The sequence below is a fragment of the Canis aureus genome, chromosome 2 (assembly GCF_053574225.1).
Source record: "Canis aureus isolate CA01 chromosome 2, VMU_Caureus_v.1.0, whole genome shotgun sequence".
In the NCBI taxonomy this organism is placed as follows: domain Eukaryota; kingdom Metazoa; phylum Chordata; class Mammalia; order Carnivora; family Canidae; genus Canis; species Canis aureus.
In genome coordinates this window covers 15700433-15726707 of record NC_135612.1, presented here as the reverse complement: position 1 = coordinate 15726707, position 26275 = coordinate 15700433, and the positions used below count along the sequence as shown (strand labels likewise).

The 26275-nt window shown below is 32.5% G+C and overlaps 1 protein-coding gene across 22 annotated transcripts in view; it reads right to left on the bottom strand.

The window, feature by feature from the left end:
- The window catches only part of ARB2A (ARB2 cotranscriptional regulator A), a 419471-nt gene that overhangs the window by 292341 nt on the left and 100855 nt on the right, over positions 1 to 26275 (bottom strand). For 20 of the 22 annotated variants that reach the window (XM_077864526.1, XM_077864524.1, XM_077864528.1 and 17 more), the window contains one exon: positions 24716 to 24907. The exons of the other annotated variants lie outside the window; for them this stretch is intronic. In XM_077864526.1, the coding sequence (XP_077720652.1) occupies positions 24716 to 24907 (192 nt within the window). The remainder of the gene's footprint in view (positions 1 to 24715; positions 24908 to 26275) is intronic. 22 annotated transcript variants of the gene reach the window in all.

Here is a 26275-nt window from a genome sequence, read left to right as displayed (position 1 = left end):
CATTTCTGTGTAAAGCACTTTTTTGTAAAGTACAATGCATACTGCAAGTGAAATATACTCATATGAACACAAGTTATGTGGCTTTATCATCTAAACATGACCAAAAAGATCTAAATGAACCCATTATAACAAATTTTTTAAATGTGCTTTTCCAACTTTTATATCATAAGAGTTTAAATTTTTGCCTTTTGTGCAACTGATATGTTAATAATGGACCTAAAGGACAAGAAAACTATGGATTGACAGTAGTATTTCATAAAGTTCCAAATATAGATGAGTTTTGTATCATAAAAACGCAGTATCAACAAAAAATATCGATGAGATATATGAGAAAAATACGAAGGCATGTACTGGGATAGATTAGAGAAATAATATTTGAATAGCCTCCTTGTACATGTTTTCTGTATAAAAAGGGGAAGCTTATAAATTCTTCATTGTAGCACAAATTTATTGGTAGTCCTTAAAGTCTACAAAAACAAAGACTTTTTTTTGGCAATAGTCCTTTTTGTAAAATCTCCAAATTAAGTGGAAAAGTGCTTAATTGTAATGCATGCCTATGCTAAAATTAATACTTTTCTACCACTAGATACATATCCGGAATCAAGTTCCTAATCTTGCTGTGAGTCCCAAACACTGTAAAATAATTTTGTTCTTTTCATATCAAGGCATTTTCATTTTCACTAGAACTAATTACCTTTAAATAAATGATTCAGAGATGTCAAAAGCGACTCTCAGGGAATGTTTCAAGAGGTCCCAGTTTCCTGAATTATAGCCTAGAACATCTGCTTAGCAATCTGGCAAGTAGTATGAAGCCAAAACAGAGCATCTCATATATAGTAGTTGTATCTGACCTCAAGAATGTGACAGCTGGCTATTTGCCTATAACCTTTATAATGTAAAAATGTAAAATACTGTATGCAAGAGAGACCAGTAAAAACAAGAGTGCCAACACCAGAGGCATGAAGCGTAAAAGAAAAACAAGTTGCTTTAGGAAAGTAGAGTTCTTCAATTGCTTCTTCATGCCAAAGGAATTAGAAACTATTGATAAGAGAACTTGTTAAAAAAATTTGAAGCAACATAATAATTTGATTTTTTTTTTTACAACTCAGAAAAACAGAACAAAACAACTGGAAAAGTTAAACCTGTTCTAAAACTAGAAAAAAAGAAAATTAAAGCTTAAATTGGACCCTCCCAGAAATGATGTTCAAGACACAAACTGTCAGAAGCATTGTAGGTTAGAATCAGAAAGAAAAGAAACGAGTTTATCAAATACATAAGTACAAACTAATTCTCTTCAATTTGGCAGACAGCTGTTATAAGTCATTTGACATATACTCAGAAGCATTCAAGTCGAAATATGTCCCTAAGTGGGCTGGTGAGTACCACAAGTAAACAACATCACACTGTTACAGACACTGATACTCTCAACCTGATCTTCTCTAATCAACAGGGTTATGACACTTACGTGACCAGAAAAGAAGTCACAGTTCAGTCCAATCTAAATTCAAATTGATCTTGGGACTTGTAACTAGTCTCAGATTCAGAGGTCTAGAAACCTATTAGTTTTTTATGAGATCTAACTCTTTATTAGAACATGGCTGATCATCAGTTACTAATAAGGTATATCTTTAAAAATCTCCTTGTGGAAAAAGGATTTGAAGTTTCCCACTGTCTACCCTATTTCATGCCATTCAAAATTATTCCTAAGGTGATTGTAGATACGCTTGATAATATGTAGGTGATGACAAGGCATTTTTATGAGAGCTTGTATTGGATGGTTACATTAAGGACCATGGAAATAACTGTAAGATATGAAGTTGGAGGTTACATTTGAGGCAACAGTGGAAGTCTTAGATGACAATGTCCCATTTATTCAGCAGTCACATTATAGACCCCACAATCATCCAGGACTCCTGAACCCAGAAAAGTTTATCTAAAGATGTTCACACTAATCTTGAACTCCTATGGTAAAATATGCAGCAGTAGGTAAAAACTACTCTTATTGAAACTACTGAACTCCTACCTGAACAATTCAAGAATGACTTACATGTGAGAAGAATAATTAATTCCAATAGGCAGAAATTAGGGAGAATGTTTTCAAATACAAAGAAAAGCAAGAGCATAGGTGATATAGTATGTGCACAGGCTGAGTTCAAGGAATGGCACGTATTTTAATTCAAGCACAGAATATACATGAAAGAAGAAAAAAACCCCAACTCTTGTGATAAGTTAGAGTGGGCTTTGGCTGTATCTCAATGTAAGTTATCCCTCAAATGTACTAACTGCCAAGTTTCCAGATATATTTTCCAATTCAGCCAGTACTTTTTTCTAGTGAACCTTTAAAATATTACATACATATAGAAAAGTGCATAAATCTTAAGTGTATGGCTTGATGAATTTTCACAAAGTTAACACACTCCTATACAGTAAGATTTTTAAAAAGAGGAACAATATCAGTAACCAGAAAGCCCTATTATAAAGCTACTACTGTAGGCATAAACTCTACCTTGATTTCCAACACCAAATGTTTGGTTCATTTTGAACTTTGTATAAATGGAATCATACAATCTATATACTCTGTGATTGGCTTCTTTAATTTGACAGTGAGTTTAAGAGGTTCATCCATTTGTCACATGCAGTTGTAAGTTTGTTCATTCTTATTGTATTATAATCCTCTGTTATATAAACATAGTACATTTAGAATGTATGATTAGAATTAAGAACTGAATTTATATAATATTCAGATAATAATTACAATTAGACAATAAACAGAATAACCATCTTCTTACCGATGAGCATTGAAATAATTCCGTTTTTAGCTACATAAATAGTGCCGTTATGAATATACTTGTTAAAAACCATGGTGTGTTGGAGCTAGCTTACACTGGTTCATGAAAGCCCATTGTCAAATTTTTAGGAATTCTGAGTCAACTGTGAAATAAAAACACTATTAAATATTAAATCATATAGTCTTTAAAAAATTCAAGATACATATAACAAATGTAATATATACTCATCATTTCCAAGTTATTTTACTACATTTTACTATTATCTGTGCTCATAGGGTTATTATGTCTATTGTATCTGAATGGTAGAAATATTATATAATGATGGGTAACTATATCTGTTCCCAATTCTGTGTTCAGGGATATCACACTGGCAGCTTGAAATCAACCATGACTTTTTTACATAAGTATCTACACTGCAGAAATTGACAAAACCTACAAATTAGGGCTTCATTTATTGTTTTTGTTGATAGTCTAGTCTTAAAGTGATACAAAACTGTTTTACAGATTAAATTTAAAAGTGTGCCTAAGGGCGCCTGAGTGGTTTGGTCAGTAAAGCATTGGACCTTTTGATATCTGCTCAGGCCATGCTTTGAAGGTCCTAGGATCAAGCCCCATATCCAGCTCCAAGCTCAGTGTGGAATCTACTTGAGAATCTACTTTTTCCTGTCTCTCTACCCCTCCCCTTGCTCTAATTAATAAATCTTAAAAAAAAAAATGTGCCTTGTCTGTAGCTGTTATACTGTTAAAAAAACCATATAATATTAAGGAAATATTTTTCAAGTATTTGAAAACTATAATTCAAGGCACTCACATATTAGTGAAGTTTGGAAATATATTTTTGTTGTTTCACTTTCATCTTCTTGCTAACATAATGAAAACAACAACCATTATTCACGTCACAAATGACAATGTCAATTACCACAGGAAAACTATAGATTCAGGAGTTGAGCAAAAACCAACAAAAGTATTCCATGAGGGTCCATAGGTTATATGAAATTTACTTTAAAGAGTATTGTGTATTTTATTGTTTGGAACTGTTGTATATTCAACTTTAATGGATACTTCCAATTTTCAAAGTGGTGTTAATTTATACTTCTACAGGCAATGTGTGAATATCCAAATGTTCCACATCTTCTGTATATAGTCAGTTTTTGTCTTCTTAAAATATTAGCATAAATAACGTTATTGTCTAACACTGTTTAGAGTTGTAGGCCAATTTCAATCCCACCACTGAAGTGAAATTACAAAAAAATTGGTCACCTGAAATCTCAGACAACGCACACGACAGTAAAGAGTAAAGAGTTACTTTGCATTAACTTTTAGCCCAATGGTTCTCAACTGGAGTATTTTTGTCCTCTAGGGAACTTTTGGCAATGTCTGGAATTTTTGGTTGTTAGAAATCAGCGGGTGCCACTAGAATCTAGAAGGTAGAGGCTAGGGATGCTGCTAAACCTACAATGTACAGAACAGTCCCTAATGCACGCGCAATGCCAATAGTTCTGAAGTTGAGAAATCCTGCTCAAATGAGCCAATCCCTTATTAAACACATATTCTTGACTAGGGAAAAAAGAAAAAGAAGGACATGAGAATGGATTGTTCTAGGTAAACAAAACTGCGCTAAACAACTCAGTGCATATGTTCTATTGTTAATTACATCCAAGGAATCTGCATAATGCATAAAAAGCACCAATATGTTATCTAAACAATCAAAGATTATAATATTTTACATCTCACAAGAGACAGAAGTTCATTTGCTCTTATGTAAAAGACCCTGAAAGGTAACAGAATCCGAATTCAAGATTATTTTTTAAATTTTTAGTATTTTTCTTTCCTAAATGCCTACTGTCTTTAGGTTAATATGGCAAAACAAAACAAAACAAAACAAAAACGGAAAGAGAGAAAAAGAAAAAAGGAAAGATTGGAAATGGAAAATGTTGGCAAATACGTACATGGAAAAATCAAAGGCTATTCCATTAAATTTCCATTTCAAATACAATGCTACTTAAGTAATATTTACTTGCAATTTCTTGAATTAAATTGGTACTTTTGTTTAGTAATAAAAGAGTTGATTTTCAGTATGTTTTCTGTGTTTGAACATGAAATACTGAAAGCACGTCTAGAAATAAATAATAGTCAAACTGAAGGCAAAATAAAATTATTACTCTATCAAATAGGAAGGCAAGTTGAAAACTCATTTTGTTCTTTATTAAAACCATAAAATATTTTAAATCCTTCCAATTGAAATCTCTTTATTAACATTTCTAAATGTACCTTTCCCCTCTTAAGAAAAAGTGTTCTCGTTTAAAATGTGTGATTGGCAGAAGACACAGTGAGCGATCATGGAAGCCAAGTAGAACTTGAAAAGTTTCATAAAATTTTTTATGAAATTAGTTTTACTCTCTGCCTCTTGAAATCCAGAGGGAGGAATAAATCTGATGAAACATAATGACAACTCAAGCAAAATTTTGTTGTATCACCAACAAATAAATTTTATAGAGTTGGTTATTTTTCAATGATGAGAGCTGATTTATGTAAGTGATAATACATTAATCTTACATGGAAGTAATAAAAAAAAGTACACTTGTTGAATATGATCATTGCCCAGGAGTAAAATATGATCATTACGTGTTGAATGGTATAAAAGGAAGGTGAATACTTTGGACCATACCATATTCTTTCTTTTATTCCATTCATAACCATATTTCCGTTTTCAATGAATTCAGAAGAGGAATGTCATTATGGGAAGAGGAAAAAATTTAATACACAGAATATGGACTATGTTTTGTTCAAATCTACATAGAGCAAGTAATCACCATTTGTTTTGCTTGCTTGCTTTTAATCCCAAAATGTAATTCAGGAATTGCCTTAGAATTCAATTCATAAACTAAAAAAAAGTTTTAATGTAAGGCATATTGAGTTTAAATTGATGTAAAAGGTAAATTAGTAATGGGCCCTTCATCCTATTCTCCCTCTGTTAAAATTTCTTTAAATTCTTTCATATGTAAGTAGTACTAGAATTTATGATTTAAGTAAGAGTAGTTTTTACCTACTGGTATTATCTTTTTCCATGTAAGACTTGAAGCATCAGATACTAGTATGAATATGGTTATATATAATTTTCTGGATAAGCAAAAACTTGGAAACTAAAATCAAGGTTGGGAATTTTTATAAAGACTAGGCTAAAAATAAATTCAATTCATTTTCAAAAATCATGTCCCATTCTCTATATAACTTATGACAGCAAATCTTGAATGATTTCATGAATATGTAGCCTTATGAAAATTATCAACAAATTGCTCCATTTTTCAATTTGTGTTTTCTCCTCATACTGCTAGCATCTGAATGAATGTGTTGGTTGCACCAAAGAAGAAAATATTCTCAGGAAAGAAAAGCACTTTTTATTTCATCTGAGTGAACCTATGTTGCCAACAGACAAAACAACTACACCTCCCAAAGAATCATACACAATAAGATACAAAGCTAAGAAATTACTTTAACTAATGCTAAAATTAACATTCACAATAAGATATCAAGTTAAAATACTAATACTAAAAACTGGGTAACTTTCCTACCAAGTCTGTTATCAATGCATCTTTGATAATACATTTCACTCAATGAATAAAGGGTTTCAGTTAAGTTTTCCCTGATTGTTTTTATAACAATATATAAGAAAGATTTTCATATTCATTATTCAATTGAAGGCTTATAAATATGAAATCTGTCTTGTACATATTTTAAAACTATCCATGCAAAGGTGTCTAAGTATGTCTTCTTATTTCAGTAAAAGAGAAAGGCTAAATAACTTTTATAAGGTTCAGAGCAAGTTAGTAAGAGAAGTAGGACTATATCCAAGGCTGTATTACAATGTATTTCCAAATAAAATTTAGAAGAAGCAATCGGGAGGTATCAGAAGAAATAGCAGAGTGAGCTAAGAGTCTAAGAGCTGCTCTCCTAGAAAACAAATGATGTTTTAAAAAGTGCAAATGGAATGAGAAATAGTAAATAAGAAACTCCTTACCCTAGCAGAAATGTATGTATTCCTTCTAACAAAGAGGTTACTTCCTGAAGCCTGCTTCCTCACTGCCACTGAACAGCTCACCAACTACCATTCTTCTCAGTCTTCCTTTCCTTTCCAATCCACATGGCTGACCATCCTAACATCTAGCTTATGCCTTTATTAAGAGAAGGTATCTATTTAACTAGATACGTACTGTTTACTCCATTCCAGCTCTTCTCATTTACTTATACCTATCTGGACATGGGTGAGCCTGTACACTCCCTGAAATTTTTGAATTGAGACTTATGTGGTAAATGAAAAGCTGTTGAATGTGTTTATGTGCCAGGTACTTCAGTAGTTCTGCTTTTCCGATTAATAGCAACACTTGAGTATAGCAACCATTCCCCAAGCAGTTAATGATCTCTTAATGAATACATTAATACAAAAAAATTCGATATTGACAACATCTCTGTGAGAGATCTTTTGTAAAACAGTTACGTTTTGGTAAAGAGGATAAAATTTCAATATTAGAAGGAAAACAAAGAATGAGATTAAATTCTGAGAAATAAAACCAAAATCTTCCTACAGTTTGGTTTCTTAAAGTGGGCATGTTTCTGTCATTAAAAAAAATTATTATAAAAATAGAATCTATGGAATCAATTTAAGACCTAGTAAGACCTCTAATATACCACTTTCATTTTTTCTCTTTAAACTATTTTTATTTAAAAAAAGAAAAAACCCACACATATGCACACACCAATTCCCCATGATGCAAATTGCAAAAGTTAAATGAAGCAGTCATTGCTTTGGGAGAGAAGAGCAGGAATAATATTGTGAAATGTTTTAAATGTGGAATGTGATCATATTAAATATCCATAACTTTGATCTCTTTTCTACAACATTATGTAATGGCAGTCAACAGATTTCATCCAACTAAAGAATGTTTTTTTCAGTCTCAATGCAGGTTTTCTAAGACCTTTCCAACTGCCATTCACATTTTTCTCCATTATCTAATGAGCTCCTTGCTTAGCAGCCTTCCAACAAACACGCTAAGAGAAAAGGAAATACAAAAGTAAAAGCAAGCGAAATCACAGTATAGGTTAATCTGCATGACACTGGGAGATGCATTAATGTTAGGATTAGTTATGCTTTTTCTTGCAGTTTTATAACAAGGGACTTAGGCTTATCACAAAATTAATTCTTCAAAGTGTCTGCCTGACCCAGCATGTCTATTGCTGAAACAGAGGGATATGATAGAGGGAGTCAGAAAGTGGGATTACAGGACTGTCAAACAAATGGCTTGGGAAGAGTATGGTGGCATATGCACTTCATGCCTAAAATAAGATTCTCAACGTCCTCAGTGTTAAAAGATCACTCCTCTTCAGTAGTCCTCCACTCAGTTAATGGTACTATCATCTCCTCTATTACATGAGTCAGAAATCCAGCTATTATATTTGATTCATTTCTTTCTTTCACTTCCCACATACAGTTTAATCATTATAATAGGCTTTTGTATCTCTCCAGTTCTATACAAACTCACTGGATCCTCAGTTCAGTCTACAATTTTTGCTCACATATGTTACTTCAATAGTATCTTACCAGTCACTGAATCTCCTCTTTTGATTTATGCCAGAATTAATTTTCCAAAACACAAATATGACCATGTTATTTCCTCTTTTAGAAACTTTTCAATGCTGTTTCATAATCCTCAAGACAATTTACAGAAGAAACCTTAAGTGAACACATCAGGCCCTGATAATTTCTGCAGCCTTCATTTTTTATACTCTCTCTCTAAAAATCAAACTCAACATTCAAGCTTTATTCAACTAAAACTTCTATCTAGAATACCTCTCCCTACTTCCTACCTCATACTTAAGGATTTCATGTAAATAACCCTTCTTCTGGGAAGCATTTCTACAGAAATGGCCTTAAGAGATGCCTTCAATATGCTAACACATAGTACCCTATGCTTATAGCTTTGGGTCACATTTGGTACTGTACTGAATTAACCTGTACCTCCCATTAAACCACAGTTTCTTGAGGGCAAGTGCCATATTTTATACACTATTTCATCTTCCTAAACATAGAACGGTTTTTGGCTGGCTTTCACTAAATACTTGATGGGTCTATAGAAGAACTGGAGGATTGAAGGTGGATAGAAGGATGGGTTTCACAGGAAGTTCAGAACAAAATTTTTGCCATTAACAACTTTGAGTTTTCAAAAAACATAATTTTCAGCACGCTTATGTTTCTACTTGTGAGGTATAGTTACCCCTAGGGAATGATGTTACACATCTATCTACACCTCCAAGGCACTGCCAAAAACAACTTATCTCATGTCCTCTGGGTCCTTAGAATAGTTGGAATAATATGCATCCAGAAAAATAACTGCCAACACGATTAGATGCCAGAAGAAACCCAGTCATACTGCTATGGGAATAGGATAGAGAGAGGCAGGATTTATAGAGAAAAATGGTGAAAACAAACCAAAAACAAAACTGAACACTAAATAACTACCATCTCCACCTTCATTACTATTAATGTTTATTAAATACTCATCATGTGGCAGCTGTTACATTAAGAACTTGTACACATCGTGTTCCTATTTAATTACAGGAAAGCTGAAATCACATCCTATTGTCTTCTAATAAATTTAACATAAAGAATGGTGCTTGCCAATAAGCCATCACATTTTTCTCTTTTGCTAGTAAGATTCATTTATCCTTCCACCTATGCAAGTTTTAAAAATAGCTTCATACACGTATAGTGGTAAGTGCTTTTCATCCATTTTGTCATTTAATCTTCAGGATAATTCTATGAGTTTGGTATTACTATTATGATTACTTCGTGGATTAGAAAACTAAGACTGATCAATTAAAAAACACTTGACCAAATCACACACTATTAAGTCACAATGCTAAAACTGGTAACTAGGAACGTTTAATACCAAAGTCTGTGTTCTTATCTATTAAACCATACTGCCAGACAATGGTGAAAGTTTATGTCTTGCCCTCAATGAGCTTATAGTTTACTGGGTAATACGCACACCCATAAATATCACAAAATAGGATTGCTATTATTAGACAAGTGGTTACAGTTACAGCATGGTGCAATATATCCTAAACAATGTAACAGGATATTTCCCAAAGCTATAGTATTTAGAATTCTTAACTATCTCACCTTTGAACATTAAGAAAGTAACAAATTGAGTTGCAGAAACTGAAGATGAGGCAATGATGTGGCTTTCTTCTGAATGTTTAGACAATTCCTAATATTAAAATAATTTGTCTTAAAACAATTCAAATGTATTTAAATGTAAGGAAAAAATGACTCTATATAAGCAATAATATTAGAGCTAACAAAAAAGTTCTCCTAGGATTAAAATTTAAAAAAGGAATTAAGACTATACATGCTATTATGTGTTATATATATAATTTCTTGTAGAAAGCAATCTTAAATCCCACTATCTATGGTATTTACACAGATTTGAGCATCATGAAGCACATATTATAACAGGCCAACACCATTCCTGCCAATTTTTCTCTTTCCTGTAAAAGTCTCTAGTATGCTGCAACAAAATGCATAACTAAAATGATGTAGGGACTCCTGGGTGGCACAGCAGTTGAGCATCTGTCTTTGGCTCAGGGTGTGATCCCAGAGTTCCAGGATGGAGCCCCACATCAGGCTCCCTGTGAGGTGCTTGCTTCTCCCTCTCCCTATGTCTCTGCCTTCTCTGTCTCTCATGAATAAATAAATAAAATCTTTAAAAAATAAAATAAAATAAAATAAAATAAAATAAAATAAAATAAAATAAAATAAAATAATTCACCTGAAATGTATAAATAAAACTTCTAATATGCAAGCTCTAATAGCAAACTCCTCTGGCTAAATGAACTAAAGTAGTTATCATAAAATACAAATGCAGATTTGTTTTTCATTTTCAAGATTAAATGTTATCATTTTATTAGACCAAAAATAAAAGGAGGAGTTTTAGGAAATTACTAGGTCAATATTTTTAATTGTTTACATAGTACGGACTACCTCAAAATACTTATCTTCTACAACGGGCTCATGACTTTAAACTTAACTTATTGTTTTAAGTGCTTCCGACACAATTTTTTTTTCCTCTAAAGTGAACACTGCAAATTGCCTTGGAAGGGCAACAATAAAAAAGCAACAGCATTTATTAATTTTGTATAAGTTATCCTCCACCCCTGAGATTCCTTGGAGGTAAGAGGATATCTGAATTTTACCATATAGTGCCATAGGCAGAAAGAGAGAAACCCAAACAATTGCATCCTGGAGGAAGATAAAATGTCTGCAGCAGCAAATGACCTACTACATACCTTTCCATATAGGCTTTGATGCTATAATTTGTTAATTTTGGGGAAAAAAACACAATTACCCATAGTTTAAGTTTGTTCTGATAGAACTTTAACTTCTTCAAGTTTTTTTTTACCACAAATGACAAACATTGTTCAAAAGGGCAAGAAGTTTTCAAATCATTATAACACTATGTAAATGTACATGAAAAGCTCAATGGAGAGATATTTTCTTAGAAAATATTTTTCTAAAAATATTTCTAAATTTTTTAAAATAAAAATTTCTAAAAATTTTCTTGTGTTTCTCAGAAAACACAAACTGAGAAACACCTTAAACATTCCTTTAAAAAGTTTAAAAATATTCCTGGTATGTATTTCTCTGGATAAATGTTCTCTTAAATATTTTAAACACCAGTTCTTGTTAGAAAAGATAATTTTATTCAAATATGCAGCTCATGGTATAAATAAGCAAGTACTCATTTCCCAACAAAATTGACAAGTCTTTGAAATAATAGTTTATTTTTAAAAAAATCTACTGGGTTAACAATCCGTAATCTTAACACACACAGATACTTGTAGGTATGTAAGCATGTGTGTTTGTCCATATGGCATAATTATGGATATGTTTCAAAACATATCTATCTTTAATAATAAACTGATCCGGGCAGCTCAGCGGTTTAGTGCTGCCTTCAGCCCAGGGCATGATCCTGGAGACCCAGGCTCAAGTCCTATGTTGGGCTCCCTGCATGAAGCCTTCTTCTCCCTCTGCCTGTGTCTCTGCCTCTCTCTCTCTCTCTCTCTCTGCCTCTCTCTCTCTCTCTCTCTCTCTCTCTCTGTGGATTCTCATGAATAAAATCTTTTAAAAAAATAATAATAAATTGATCCTTATTAAAGTCAGTTATTAAACATCCTTTGTTCAAGCTGCACCAGAAGAGAAATACATAAATGCTTACACATACAACTTCATATCTTAGTGTCTTTCACTTTTTTTTTTTTAGGATTCATCCATTTATTTTAGAGAAAGACAGAGAGAGTGAGTACGAGTGGCGGGGGCGGGGCGGGCAGAAAGAGAGAAAATCCTCAAGCCGACTCCTCACTGAGAGCAGAGCCCTATATGGAAGTCGATCCCAGGACCCTGAGATCACCTGAACCAAAATCAAGAGTTGGCTGCTCAACTGACTGAGCCACCAAGTGTCCTTCTTTTTTTTTTTTTTTTTTAAAGATTTATTAATTTGAGAGAGAGAGAGAGAATAAGCATGAGCAGGGGGCAGAGAGGCAGAGGCAGAAGCAGACTCCCTGCAGAGCAGGGAGCACTATGTGGGGCTTGATCCCAGGACCTCAGTATCATGACCTTAGCCAAAGGTACCCCATGCCCTTCATTTTTAAAGAAGTTTTCAATCTCTATAAGTAATCATAAAGACAGCAATTTAATAGAATTGTTTTAAAAGCTTTGGTCACACTATTAAATGTGCTAAAACTGTAAAATTATAATAAAAGCAACAGTCTTCATTATCTAAAGGAAAAGCAACGTTGAACTGCTTAACAGTACTTTTCCTAATTTTATTAATAATTTTCTTTTGAAGACATATTATTTATCATTATCATTGTTTTAATACAGAAATAAAAGGCCAAAGGAAGACTTCTTACAAATACTGATTTTCTTATGATATCAAGATTATAGTTTTGATTTATAAAATAAATTGTGAAATAAGTTATCTTCATTCAGAATTATAGCATGTATATTCATTATAATTTAAGCTCAAAGTAACAAATAATAATAGTTTCCTCTGCTGTGCAATTTCTAGATGGCATTCCTAATCTAAATTGGCTTAAATCTAATGGTCTTATAAAATTAAATATGGATGACCTTGAAACTATATCAACTTTTTTAAACTGCAGAATGTATACCTAACAATATTACTTTTGTACTTTTTGCTAACATAATATTACTTGTGTTTTTTTTTTTTTTTACTTTTTATTAACACAATACTACTTGTGCTTTTTAAAATTAATACTACTGGAAGCTTCTTCCACAGTCTTCAAGCTTCAAGAGGCATATTCACCCTTGTATATATGTTTCATAAACAAGGTACCATCTCCTTTACAGTAAGGATAATACACAAAAAGCAGTAACACAGATTGTAAGATTCTATCTTTGAATCTTACATATCTGAATGCATACTTGACAGTATGGGGATAACTAATCAGTTATTTATATTTGGAGTAAATTGCTATGAGTTTATTTATTTTAAAATAGAAAGGACATGAATCTAAGAATACAAAATATGCCGAAGTATTCCATCTAATTCTTCTAACACCTCACAATAAATTTTAACTGGTGATTTGTTTTATGTCCAGGAAGACAAGACTATATATTCCATGTAAAAAAGAGTTAAAATACTGGCTTATTACTATCCAGAATTACTGGTGAAATCCAATCTTAATTTTAAAGTTATGTTGTAAATAAAAAATAAGTAATTAATAGATATATCTTTTTCATATTAAATATTTAAGTCATAATTAGTCCTTAGTTAGAATTTTTAATATCATACAGAGAAAGAGAAAATTTGCCCAGGAATTAATATTTTAAATTGCCTTTTATTTATATTATGTGAACAGCTAAATAAAGTCATCACCAAAGAATATCAAAAGCATGAAGTGCTACTGAACAACCCTCCTGGAAACTAATATTTATCTTTAAATTTACTTGATTAACATTATTTTCTTTAAAAATCATATTTCACAATTATGTAAATATAATGCATTTAATCTAAAGCTTGGTAACTTAAACTAACAGTACAAACTACACTTTCATAAACAGCCCTAACTTCCATAATTTACTGTCTCAATTATTTCAAGTAAAAGTTCAGACTGTTTCCTATTACTACAGGCTGATATTCTTTTCTTTTTATTTAGTTCTTCTCCTCAAATTAAAGTAACTCAGGGGCTCAACTGCTATATGGAAGTAATTAAGTTTTTTTAAATTCATGTTGAAGATAAATAAAAGTATAAAGCTGAAACCTGAAAGAAACCAAAAGTACAGTGAAAAATGCAAAGCTGACCTATCTTTAATCTTTTCTTGTTAGACTAGGCTACTCAAGAATTGTCAACTAATTATTTCATTTTATTGATGACATTTTTCCCTAGGGAAGTTCTTTTAAAACTTTAACCCTGGAGCAAGTCATGGCTTCTCCTATCTTTGAAAGTGTCCAGAGCATTGATTATAACTGCAGGAGGTGTTACCTTCTACCCAGAGAATCTCACCCTGCACAATCTTACACACTCTCTCACTCCCCAAACAGCTTTGATTCAGCAATTCAAACTGCTTCAGCTGATATTAAAGGAAGAACCACAGAAAAGGGATCAGCAGTTATAACAGAATAAAAAGAGGGGGAAAACACAGATCATGGATATAGTATCACAAAGCTCAAGAGTAAAGCAGATTTGAAAAAGACATCAGAGTGACTCAAAAAAGAACAACATGACAGAAATTAAACAAGTTTTTTTTATGTTTTCCTTCTATGCATTTAAACTCACCTTAACCTCCATTAAAATTCTGATCATATACAAACCCCAAGGCTTTTGACATAATTTCAAAACCCATACCCTCTCTTTCTGTCTCCAGAGTCACTTCTTAGGTAGACAAGCGAGATAAAAACAAAACAACACAAAACAAACAAACAAAAAAAACAACAGAATTCAAAGATACATATAATGGAGAAACACAAATATCAAGTCAAAACCAAATTACAATTGTGACCAATATTTTCTCACGTAAAAGTGGTACTTAATTGTTTTATAATGCAGTATTTTTTCTCTTGAACTTCATGAAAAGATCTACTTTAAGTTACTTGATGTCAGTTATAAATATAGGTAAAAAATAGATACTAAGGATAAGAGGCCTTGTAATATTTTTCTTGGGATGATGTCAGATTATCAAGACGCTCTATGCTGTTATGCCTTGCTCTCTACTTGACTACATAAAGAGCTTCAGTATATGCTTAATTACTTAATTAGTTCGGTACTAGAGAACAATACAGATGCAAAGAGCTATTAGAGAATGGCTTATTCACATCTATCTCAGAAATAGTGACCAAAATTTCAGAAGGTAATTGGATTTTCAAAACTGGATGTGTTTTTTTTTTCTCAATTCAGTCATGACAGGGCCAGAAGGTAATGATATATCTGCCATGATGCAACAAGCAGACCTGTCTTCTGTCAAGAGTTGAAATCATAAAGGAATAAGCTGTCGTTAACAACCTCTCTCCAAACGCTAGAGCTGTCATTCCATTGTTTTCCTTTGCTGGCATGGGGGCTAGTATGGCCTCATATACCTTGTCAGTTCAGTAATGTGCTAAGCTTTTTTAGCCTTTTCTGGATTTCTTGAACAATCTTTTATGAAGTCTACAGTGAAACAGCTTATACCTTCTTTGATTAATATATAGTTTCTCTCAAAGTTTACTTTTAAAATTTGGAATTAGTGCTCTTGGTTTCAACCTGTAATTTAATAGTCCATATTTCAAAAAGGAAAAAAAGAACTAGCAGGTTTTTAAGTTTGAAATGTAAATTTTAGTGGTCTAAATTTAGTCAGTCTTCAAGGGGGAAAAAATCAATAATTATTTAAATAAGTTGCTTGCAGTTTTATAATCTAACATTTAAGCTCTTTTAGAAGTAGTTAAGTGAATAACTACAATATTATATTTCATGAATATTATTTTTATAATTTTTAATTAAATTATTGTTTTAGTTATTAAAGAAATACCACTGAAAGTAATTTAAAAAAAGAGAGGGAGAGAGAATTAAATAGAAAAACTCAAGAAATAAAAGTGAAAGAAGAAAATTTATGGTTTCTTGCATAAATTTTTAGGAACATCAATATATACTCATATATGTATGGAGGTGTATGTGCATACATGTATAACTATACTTTTGAATAAATAATCTCATTCTTATGTTTTCATCTAATAATTTTTAGACATCATCCTATATAAATGAACACACATACACACAAAATTCATTCTTAATAACTACATAATTTTTAATGATATGAATATAAGATTATTTAATCAAAGAGTCCCCTAACTGGTGGGTATTTAGATGATTAGAAGTTTTTGTGTCATTATAAACTGCTTTATGAGCATCTTTGTATGTATACTTTGTGTACTGCTCTAGTGTAAATTCCTACAAATGGATTTGTTTGGTTATAAGGTTAATAATAAGCACACTTAATTTGGAGAGATATAACTAAACTGCCACTAAAAAGATTGCTTCAAATTACATTCCTAACAATATCCAAACTTGGTATTATCATACAATTTATTACCAATTTATCTGCCAATCTTATATGTTAAAAAAAGAGCACCTTATTTTATTTATTTTTTTTAAGATTTTATTTTTATTTATTTATTTATGAGAGCCAGAGAGAAAGGCAGAGACACAGGCAGAGGGAGAAGCAGGCTCCATGCCGGGAGCCCGACACGGGACTCGATCCCAGGACTCCAGGATCACGCCCTGGGCCGAAGGCGGGCGCCAAACCGCTGAGCCACCCAGGGATCCCCGAGGGCACCTTATTTTAATGAGTATTTATTTAATTCACAAATCTTCGAATTACTATAAAAAAATCAAAGCTTGTAAGTCATTTAAATAAAAATATATTTAAAAGCTCTGAAAATTTTCACGTTTTGGAATTTCCTGAGACCTTAAGCATATACCTTAAAAAAAAAAAGATTTTATTTATTTATTCATGAGAGACACACAGAGAGAGAGGCAGAGACACAGGCAGAGGGAGAAGCAGGCTTCTCGCAGGGAGCCGGATGTGGGACTCGATCCTGGGTCTCCAGGATCACACCCTGGGCTGAAGGCAGCGTGAAACCGCTGCGCCACCAGGGCTGCCCATTTAAGCATATAAAACTTCTGCTAAACTATATTTTGCCTTTACTATAATAAGTACCAAGTAGTATCCCAAAAGCAGCTAGATGGCATTGCTCCAGTTATAAATAAAACTATGCCCTATACTGATACTGTACTTCTTAACTACTATCTACTAACCAACAACACCCACTAGAATCCTCTTAAAATTTCCATGTCACCAACTTTGTAAATACTTATCCTGAAATAGTAAGACTTTGCAATACTTACTTGGAAGACTAGAAACTGAAGGCAAGAGTTAAGAAAGTATTACCAAAATTTTATTATTCAAATTACTGGAAAAAAAAAAACTCAACCCTATTTTAGATAATCATCTATAATGGCTCCATGCACATTCGTGGAAAAAAATCCTAATACTGTAATCAATCAGCTTTACAAAATGTGCCTGTCAAAAAGGGGGAATCCCAAATGCATTAAGGAAAGAGGAATCGAACCATGAGAAGAGAAAAGTTAGTATAGTTATCAAAAGGGAAGCAAACAATTTAAAAACCAGAAAGCTCTAAATCAACTTTTGAGGTCTGCAATTTATATCAGTCAAGCAACAGTTTACGTATTTAGTTACCTCATAATCGATTTTTAAAAGAAAATCCTATAATATTCTATTGTGATAAATATTGCTACATAAGAATGTCATCTCCTAAGATTAACAAACAATTTTATTATACAGAAAATGGCTTTACTGTTATTTGTTTTTAAAAGGTGTAAGGTGTAAAGTGACTCCTATCATTGGAACAATCAGATAAAAAACAGGTAATTAAACACTATATTGCATTCTTTTGATTATCTCCATTCCTCCCACAAAGCACACTAAAATTTTAATCTAGAAAACTGTTATGCAAATTACTGAGTAAAGAAGGGTAGTATCAACCCATCAGAACAAAACAAATTAGAGTGGAGAGAACAGAGGACACAGATGCTGATAAATTTTGGAAGACTGTAAGCTGATAGAACTGGATTGGTACTACAGAGGGGTGAAAAAAAAGGGTCTCCAAGGGAAATAATGACTAGACGAAAGCCAATTCATCCACAGAATTTCTGAAAAACTCAGAAATTGGGGTTCCAATTATCTTAGATAGCAGGGTGGACCCTGAGACTAAAAACAGGCATTACTTTTTAGTTCATATAAGGTGCAATTGCCCTGTTCCGTAAAAAAAGAAACAAACCCCAAACTGAAGTCATAATATCACATTATGCAGCTAACCCTGTAAGAGATCAAAGATGTTTCCTTTTATGAAACATATCTAGAGAAGGAGTGGAAGAAGAAAAGATCACAGAAGGGGAGGAGAAAAACACAGAGCTCAAATCAGGTATTCTGTGCAGAAGTCTGCAAAATGATTCAAAAGAGAACTCCATTCCAAAATATTATGAAGGAACTTTAAAAATTCTATAGAAGGGTTAAAAGATAAAGTTGGTAACCTACTAGAACAAAACTAGAGCAAAACAGATGGAAAAAGGAAATTTATAGGCAATTAAACAAAAAATTTACAGGCTCAATCCACAACTCTAAAACCAAGATACTAAGTCTAGAAAAGGGAAGATCAAGAAGCAACACACAAAAAAATTTCTAAGAATTGAGGATCATGTTTTTATAGTACAGATAGAAAGGAATCATCAAGTACCCAACATGAAAAAAAAAAAAAAAAAAAACAACACCAAGGCACAGAAAATTCCTTAAAAGCAGTATGACTAATTTCTTGACACCAGGCAGAAGGAAAAGAAGCTTCCACAGAGGAAACAAAGGATTCAAGATCGGAATGGTACTAGATTTTTCAATTAAAACACTGGAAGCCACAAGACAATGAAACAAGCCTTCAAGTTTCAGAATGAAAATGATTTTCAACTTGGAATTCTATGCCTCGTTGAATTATCAAAATAAAGGGAACAAGTAAAATAAAGGCATTTTTTCAGAAATACAAGAGTTTGAAAACTTATATTCAATTTTTGATGGCTCCAACAAAATGAAGGCATATATACAAAAAGGTGGGGTCATTAGATCCAGGAAACAGGTCGTCAAACATAAGAGACAATCTAATTGGAGTCCCAGGAAGACAGGTAGATAGGCAGGCTTAGAAAGTGACCAGTCAAGACTGGAACAAAAGTCCACAGGGTTCAAAAAGAGAGTTCTCTAGAAGAACAAGAAACTTTGAAATTATCTGATTAGTTTGACCCTGTAAAAACGCTAATGGGAGATCAATCAAGTTTTGAATTAGCAATTATTACAAAGAAAAAAAAACTCCATGAAACAAATTTTAACAAAAATGAAAAGTAATCATAGTACCTACCTGGCTCAGCAATAAACAATATTAAAGTGGTAGTAATATTGTAAAGTTTGATTGCTGATTTAATCCAAAAACTATGATGATGGGAAAGAGATTCTTGTCTACCATAACAGAAAGGACTGATAAATCCAAAGACAGTATTATAATTTAAAAATATGGATGGCATACAAGGAACACCAAAAACTATTGAGTGATTATATCTAGGGAACAGAATAAGTAAGGGAGGATTAGGAATAGATAATCACTATTTTGATATATGCCTTTTGATTTTACTTGACTTTTAGATTACATGAAAGTATCCTCTGATGTTCTGCAATTTTATTTTACTATGTTTTATGTGTAAAGTTCTTTCCATTCATCTTGTTCAAGCTATGCCATGCTTCAACAATGATTTATGTCTTTACTGTCAGAAACTAATACATTACTTCTTCTCTCCTTTTTTTATTGTTTTTCTGAAACATCTACTAGAATATTAGATTTTACTCTATTCTTCATGACTTTTTATCTGTCACATTTTTTTTTCTGTTTCTCTACTATATTCTGTATACTCCTCAACTCTAGGTTTTAATTTACCAATTCTCTCTTCAACTATATCTGATAGTTGCCTGACCTGACTCTTCTTTGTGATGAGTCATTTCCTTAAATAATTTTCTTTCTGACTAGAAATTCATCTTCATTAGGCATTTACTCTGGGTTGTAAAGCTTCGCCACTGGCAGTTTTGTGTTTGCTTCCATCTAGTACCTCAGGAGTTTTATCAGTCCAGAATCCATTTTTATATTAATATACACTGTTTGAGATTCCCACACTTAAGCAGATTGTCTAAATTCAAGCTGCAAATCCAAATCCAACTTTGGGGTGTAGTCTGTGGCTTCTATTTCCCAAGGAAGGATGTTCATTTCACCTACCTGGCTTCACTGGCAAATAAACTTCTTCTTTTCACCTCTGTGCCATAAGTTTTTTCTACCCTGAAAACTAAAAGAGCAGAAACCTCTAAGGCCTTAGCTATATCCAAGGGTCTTAGTATAAGCACCTGCCTCTCAAGCTCAAAGCTGTAATGTAGATATACTATGTGATATAGGGCTTTTATCTCATCAGCAATCCCCTCTGGGTTACTATACCCTTGAGAGTCTTACCACTGTGGTTTTAAGTTTTCTGTTGTAGTTAGGCATTTAAAGATTCCTTTTCTATTTTTTGAACATAACTAGATACTTAATATTTTTGTTGTTGCTATGTTTTAACCATTACTCTTACATGTGTGTTTAACAGAAGGGAGAAATACATATATGTCCACCATGTTATAAAACCCAAACTACATCAATTACATTGATAAAAATAATTTTTAAACTTAGATATAACAATATAAAAATTATACTCAAAGTAAGTAATTATGGAAATATCAGATTCTTCTAAATAATCCAGCTATGAGAAATTAGGAAAAAGGTAAGCTTACTGAAGTAATCACACTTCTTACAAAATTATTAAAATCAACACATTTTATCATGCTGAGTATGAATTATATAGTATTTTGAAAGTATTCTTCATAACTTAAACTTTATCTCTCTTATTTTATGTTTTTTAAAGATTTTGTTTATTCATGAGAGACACAGAGAGAGGCACAGACACAGGCAGAGGGAGAGGGAGAGGGAGAAGTAGGCTCCATGCAAGGAGCCCAAGGCGGGACTCGATCCCGGGTCTCCAGGATCACACTCTGGGCTGAAGGCGGCGCTAAACCACTAAGCCACCCAGGCTGCCCCTCTCTACTTATTTTAGTATAAAACATTTCCTAGAACCTCTAACCCTCTGTCATACTTTATACAATTTCCATCTAGTTCTAACTTATCTACTAAACCTAGAGCCTGAGACGTATAAATAAACTCCAAAGAGTGCTACCTACACCAGTGTTTCCAATGTGATACCCACATCACCTGGGAGAGTTTCAGAAATGTAAATTCTCAGACCCCAACCATACTCCTCCATCAAAATCTGGTTTTGCGGGGATTCCTGGGTGGCTCAGCGTTTTGGCGCTTGCCTTTGGCCCAGAGCGCGATCCTGGAGTCCCGGGATCGAGTCCCACGTTGGGCTCCTGGCATGGAGCCTGCTTCTGTCTCTGCCTTTCTCTCTCTCTCTCTCTCTCATTAAAAAAAAAAAAAAAAAAAAAAAAAAAATCTTTAAAAAAATCTGGTTTTGGGACAAGGCAATCTATGTTGCAACAAGCCCTCCAATTGAATCTGATGCCATGGAAAAATTTGTACACACCAGTGGCTCCCAAACTACTCTCCATAAAACTTGCTGACAATATGTCTCAATTACTCAATGCCTGAGCAGAGAGAGATTAAAGAGGTGCCTAGGATGAAAAATTTCAGGAGGTACTCACTCTCAGGGTCCTACAAATGCTACAAAACCCTGAGAGTGACTGACTCCTTAAATTCTGCACCCTTGTTCTACACTTGCAATTAGTAATTAAATGACTTTAAGCAGTATAATGACTTTTCTTTCCTAGCCCATTTTACAGAGACCATCTGAAATACCTAAAAAGATACACTTGAGAAAAGATCAAAGAAGAAACACGTATGAGTAACTCTCAAACTGTACAAACACTGAATAATCAGTACTTGGCTATATGATATACTGTTTCCTACTCCAAGTAATATATTATGCAATGAAGACTGTTAAACACTAAAAATATGAGCTATGGCAACCTCAAAAGCACTGTAGGGTTGTATCTGATATGTACTATTTCTCCAGGATGAAATCTTAGTAAATTTTTTATAATAAAGGTCTGAAGTATCTAAAATGCAAGGACTGGAATATCTTTAATTTTCAAACTGTGATCTAAGGAGCCCCAGGGCTAGGGGAAGAAATCTCAGGAGTCATTGCAGAAGTTGTTCCGATCCTCACCCCACCTTCAACCATAGTGGCTCCATAGACTTAAATCTACTTTTTACAGAATAGTCTGCTTAGAGGCAGGGTTCCATTGATGCAAAGAAGTTTTAACCTTATAATGCTATGAGTCCAATATTAGGACCTTTAATTTTTTTTTTTTAGGACCTTTAATCTTATCGTAAAAGTCTTCAAGGGATATAGCAGAAAAAAATTTTTTGAGCCATGCAAGCAGGAAAGTGCTTGCACTTTATTAGTGAGAGTGAGTGAGCTTTAGGGAGAGCAGCCATAGCAGAAATACCATTAACAACACTGAGTAGACAAATTGTCTATCCTGAAAAATACTCGAATTTTACTTGAGTTGTGATATGAAAAACTGACAGATCACATAAAGTGTAGAGCAAGTGTTCCTGGTCTTATAAACATTGGAAACATTGCTTTAAATTCAATTTTGGAAAAAAAGTCCACAAAATAAAAACGAATAGAGCTAACTTGATTAAAAAGTAAGGATGAAACATCTTTTATTCTCTCAATCTTCCTCTATTTCCTAGGATACCCCCCACCAGTGTCCTCCCACCACACAAAAATCCACAGTAGCCCTCAAAGAACCACCAGAGAAACACCATGAAAAGGTAAAGCCAAATTAGCAAATCACTTTATCTAGATTAAGAAGAGATATCCATTTTTAAATATTCACCATGTAGAAATTTACCACAATAAAGTTCATATTCATTTTATAAAATACAGAGAAAAAATACATCAATTAAAATTTTCAAAGTTCACAGCACGTAAATACTAAATACACTAAATACTGAAGTACTTAGAAATCAGTGCTTTTTTTTAAAGGAATCATGAGTTGCTATTATTAAAAGCAGAAAACAGTCGAGGCAATGACACGCTGTTAGCCTCCAAACAGTACTTACAAAAACAAAATGACCAACTAGTCTAATGTTACTGACAAACTTCCTCCCTCTTGTTTGGGACATCAACAGAGAGTTTGCTCATAGATGTTTGCAAGACTTACCATATTCTTTCACCTTGAAAAATCTTATGTAACAATACAATATTCTATAATAGGAAGACTTAGTTGATCTAGCAGCAGGAACAATATAATTACATAAAATATTTCACCAAGCACTCATATGTACAAACATATCTGATTTTCTTTACTAAATTGTATTTTCAAATATACACTGAATTGTGATCACATTTCACATATGATGTTCTTAATCACTGATAGGATCTCTTATAATCACAAACTAATATGTCAGAGAGAAAGTTCGTTTCACTATTCATACCCAGAAATATAAATGTTTAAATAATACAATATTTTATGTGAGTTACTTCAATCTAAATTTCAATTTATTTTACTTCAATTCTACTAAATTTTACTCTAATTCGACTAAAACCGTACTGGTGAAGTTTGCAACCAATAAAAGTAATGTCTTGTGTTCTTTGCATATCCATGAACACTGTGAAAAAAAATACACAATTAACCTAAGAAATTCTACTTGAAACATTTTAAAGGCCTCAAAATCTATTAATAAAAATATTATCTAAGAGCTGGGTCAGGACTTAATTTTATCGTTTCAGAGGTAAAAGAGCAGGGAACTTATCTTTGACCCTTGAAATCATCAATGTATCAAACAATTCCTCTCCCATCATAATTACAAAAATGTAATAACGTAGCTCTTATAAAGCATGCATGCACATATATATATTCCTAAACAACTTTATATTCTTATATGAAATCTTTTTTTCAAGCTACTTTACTTTTGTCTGAGGAAAATCTCTATACATATTTGCGAGAAACCATACTTTGTAAAATTTGGTTGTTTACTGCAGAACGTAAGAACGAGATAGTAAAAAAATTTTAAAAAATAGCAAACATTAAAATGTAACAATGCTAGGTCAGAAAAAACAATTTCATTATTAGAGGACAGAAAACCTTGAATACAATTTTAAAATATCTAAAGAGGTAGAATTTAAGTAAGAATAAAGTAATTCAGTAATTAAATTTACCATTTTATAGGTTTTTGTCTAATGCTTAAAACATTTTATTTGTGAGTTTTAGAGTTTTTTAAAGAAATGACAATGAGTTACTCCAACTTTTTTTTAAACTCTTCTTTTAAAGAGTAAGAGGTTAATTTCAAGTAGATTTCTCTTAGTTTTTAACTAAATTAGATTGGCAAAGATTTACAAAAGCAGTCTTGATATTTTTATAAGTATTTAAAATAATATTGATAAGTGGTAATTTAAGTGATATTTCAAATAACAAATTTAGAATCAAAAATATTCATTTCAAAGACATTATCTAAATCTTTGTACACTTAAGATACCATTTTGTTTTTCATTGTTAACTGTCAAATAATGTAGAATAATCTTTCATTACATATAAGAAAACAATTTAAAGATAAAATTATGTTTAGAATGTACTTTTGAAGAGATAGGATAAAATAATTTACAACAATAAACCAGAGCTAAAAAACGCCAAAAAGAGTAAAAGAAATTGCACTTACATCCATAGCTCTCTTAATAAAAGGTATCTGTGTGCCACTGTCCAGATCTTCATTTATAATAAGCCTTCTAGCCCACTGACCTGCCCTGACAACACCACTACCATGAATTAAAACCATCAGTTTCTGTGGATTTGTCAAAGCATCCTCACTCATAAAGATAAAACTCTTTGGTTCACTCTCAGTGGCATCTACCTGTAATTAAAAAAAATTAAATAATAAATAAATGTTTTTTGATCAGGCATAGACATAAATGAGAAATCAACTAATGGTTACCATAAATTATAGAATGGCTATTACAGAATTATAGAAGTAAAAAAGCTTTAAAAAATTAAAAGATTCATTAGAGATTAACAATTACATATGAGATAGATGAGTATAAAAGACATGAGACTAATATGACAAAAGAATATTGAAAATACATCTCCCTATTTTATTGGTATATATTTACTATTATAATATAAATAAAAATAACTGATTTTTGAGTGCTTCCTATAGTGTAGATACTATGCTAAATGTTTCAAAAACATTATTTCAATCACAATCTCATTAAAGTGGTACTATTATTACAGTTATTTATAGATGAAGAAATCGAAGCCTATGGAATTTAAATAACTTGCCTAATATCACACAGCTAATGAGTCCATAATTTTATAACAGAAGTATATTGCATCTATAATAGAAAACAGAAAAACCCAACTGGAGCATATATCTATTGGAAAATCATATATTAGCCAGGAATACTGCTCAGCTTTTAAAAGGTAGGAGAGGAACTATTTAAAATTCAATCACCTACTATAAATGGTCTTTGAAATTTCGTTTTTTTTTTTTTTTAAGATTTTATTTATTTATTCATGAGAGACACAGAGAGAGAGAGAGGCACAGAAACAGGCAGAGGGAGAAACAAGCTCCATGCAGGAAGCCTGACATGGGACTCGATCCCCGGTGTCCAGGATCACACCCTGGGCTGCAGGCAGCACCAAACCGCTAAGTCACCCAGACTGCCCTGGTCTTTGAAATTTCATTCAGAATATTAACACAGGCTCAAATAACAATTATTTGATAAAGGAATATTATGTATGTATTCCTATAACCTTACTTTATGTACTAGATATTTAAATGATGAATATTTTTCTACATCTTATATAGTACTTATTTATGGAATGAATATTTTATACATTTTGATTGCACTTAATGTTTAGGTTTAAACCAAATGATCTATGTTTTAGATTTGAAAGACTCAAGACTTATGAAGGGATAATTTCCCAACCTTTTATACATGACTGATGGTCTGCACTGAGTGGTATTCCACATCAGCAGCAGTTAGTAACTGGGAATGGAAGCTTTTGTGCAGCCATGTCAGGGCCAGAAGCTAAAGCCTTGAAAGCTGGTAATACACATCCTCAAATAGAGGAGTTCAGTCCACATACTGTGTAATGAAATAGCTCTTCACTTTATCAGCAGTATATATTCATAAAATTACAAAGCCAAAAAACAGACAAAAGCTCTCAATACCAACAAAATAAAATAATATAAAATAGTCTTGGATTCTGAGTGTTCCCA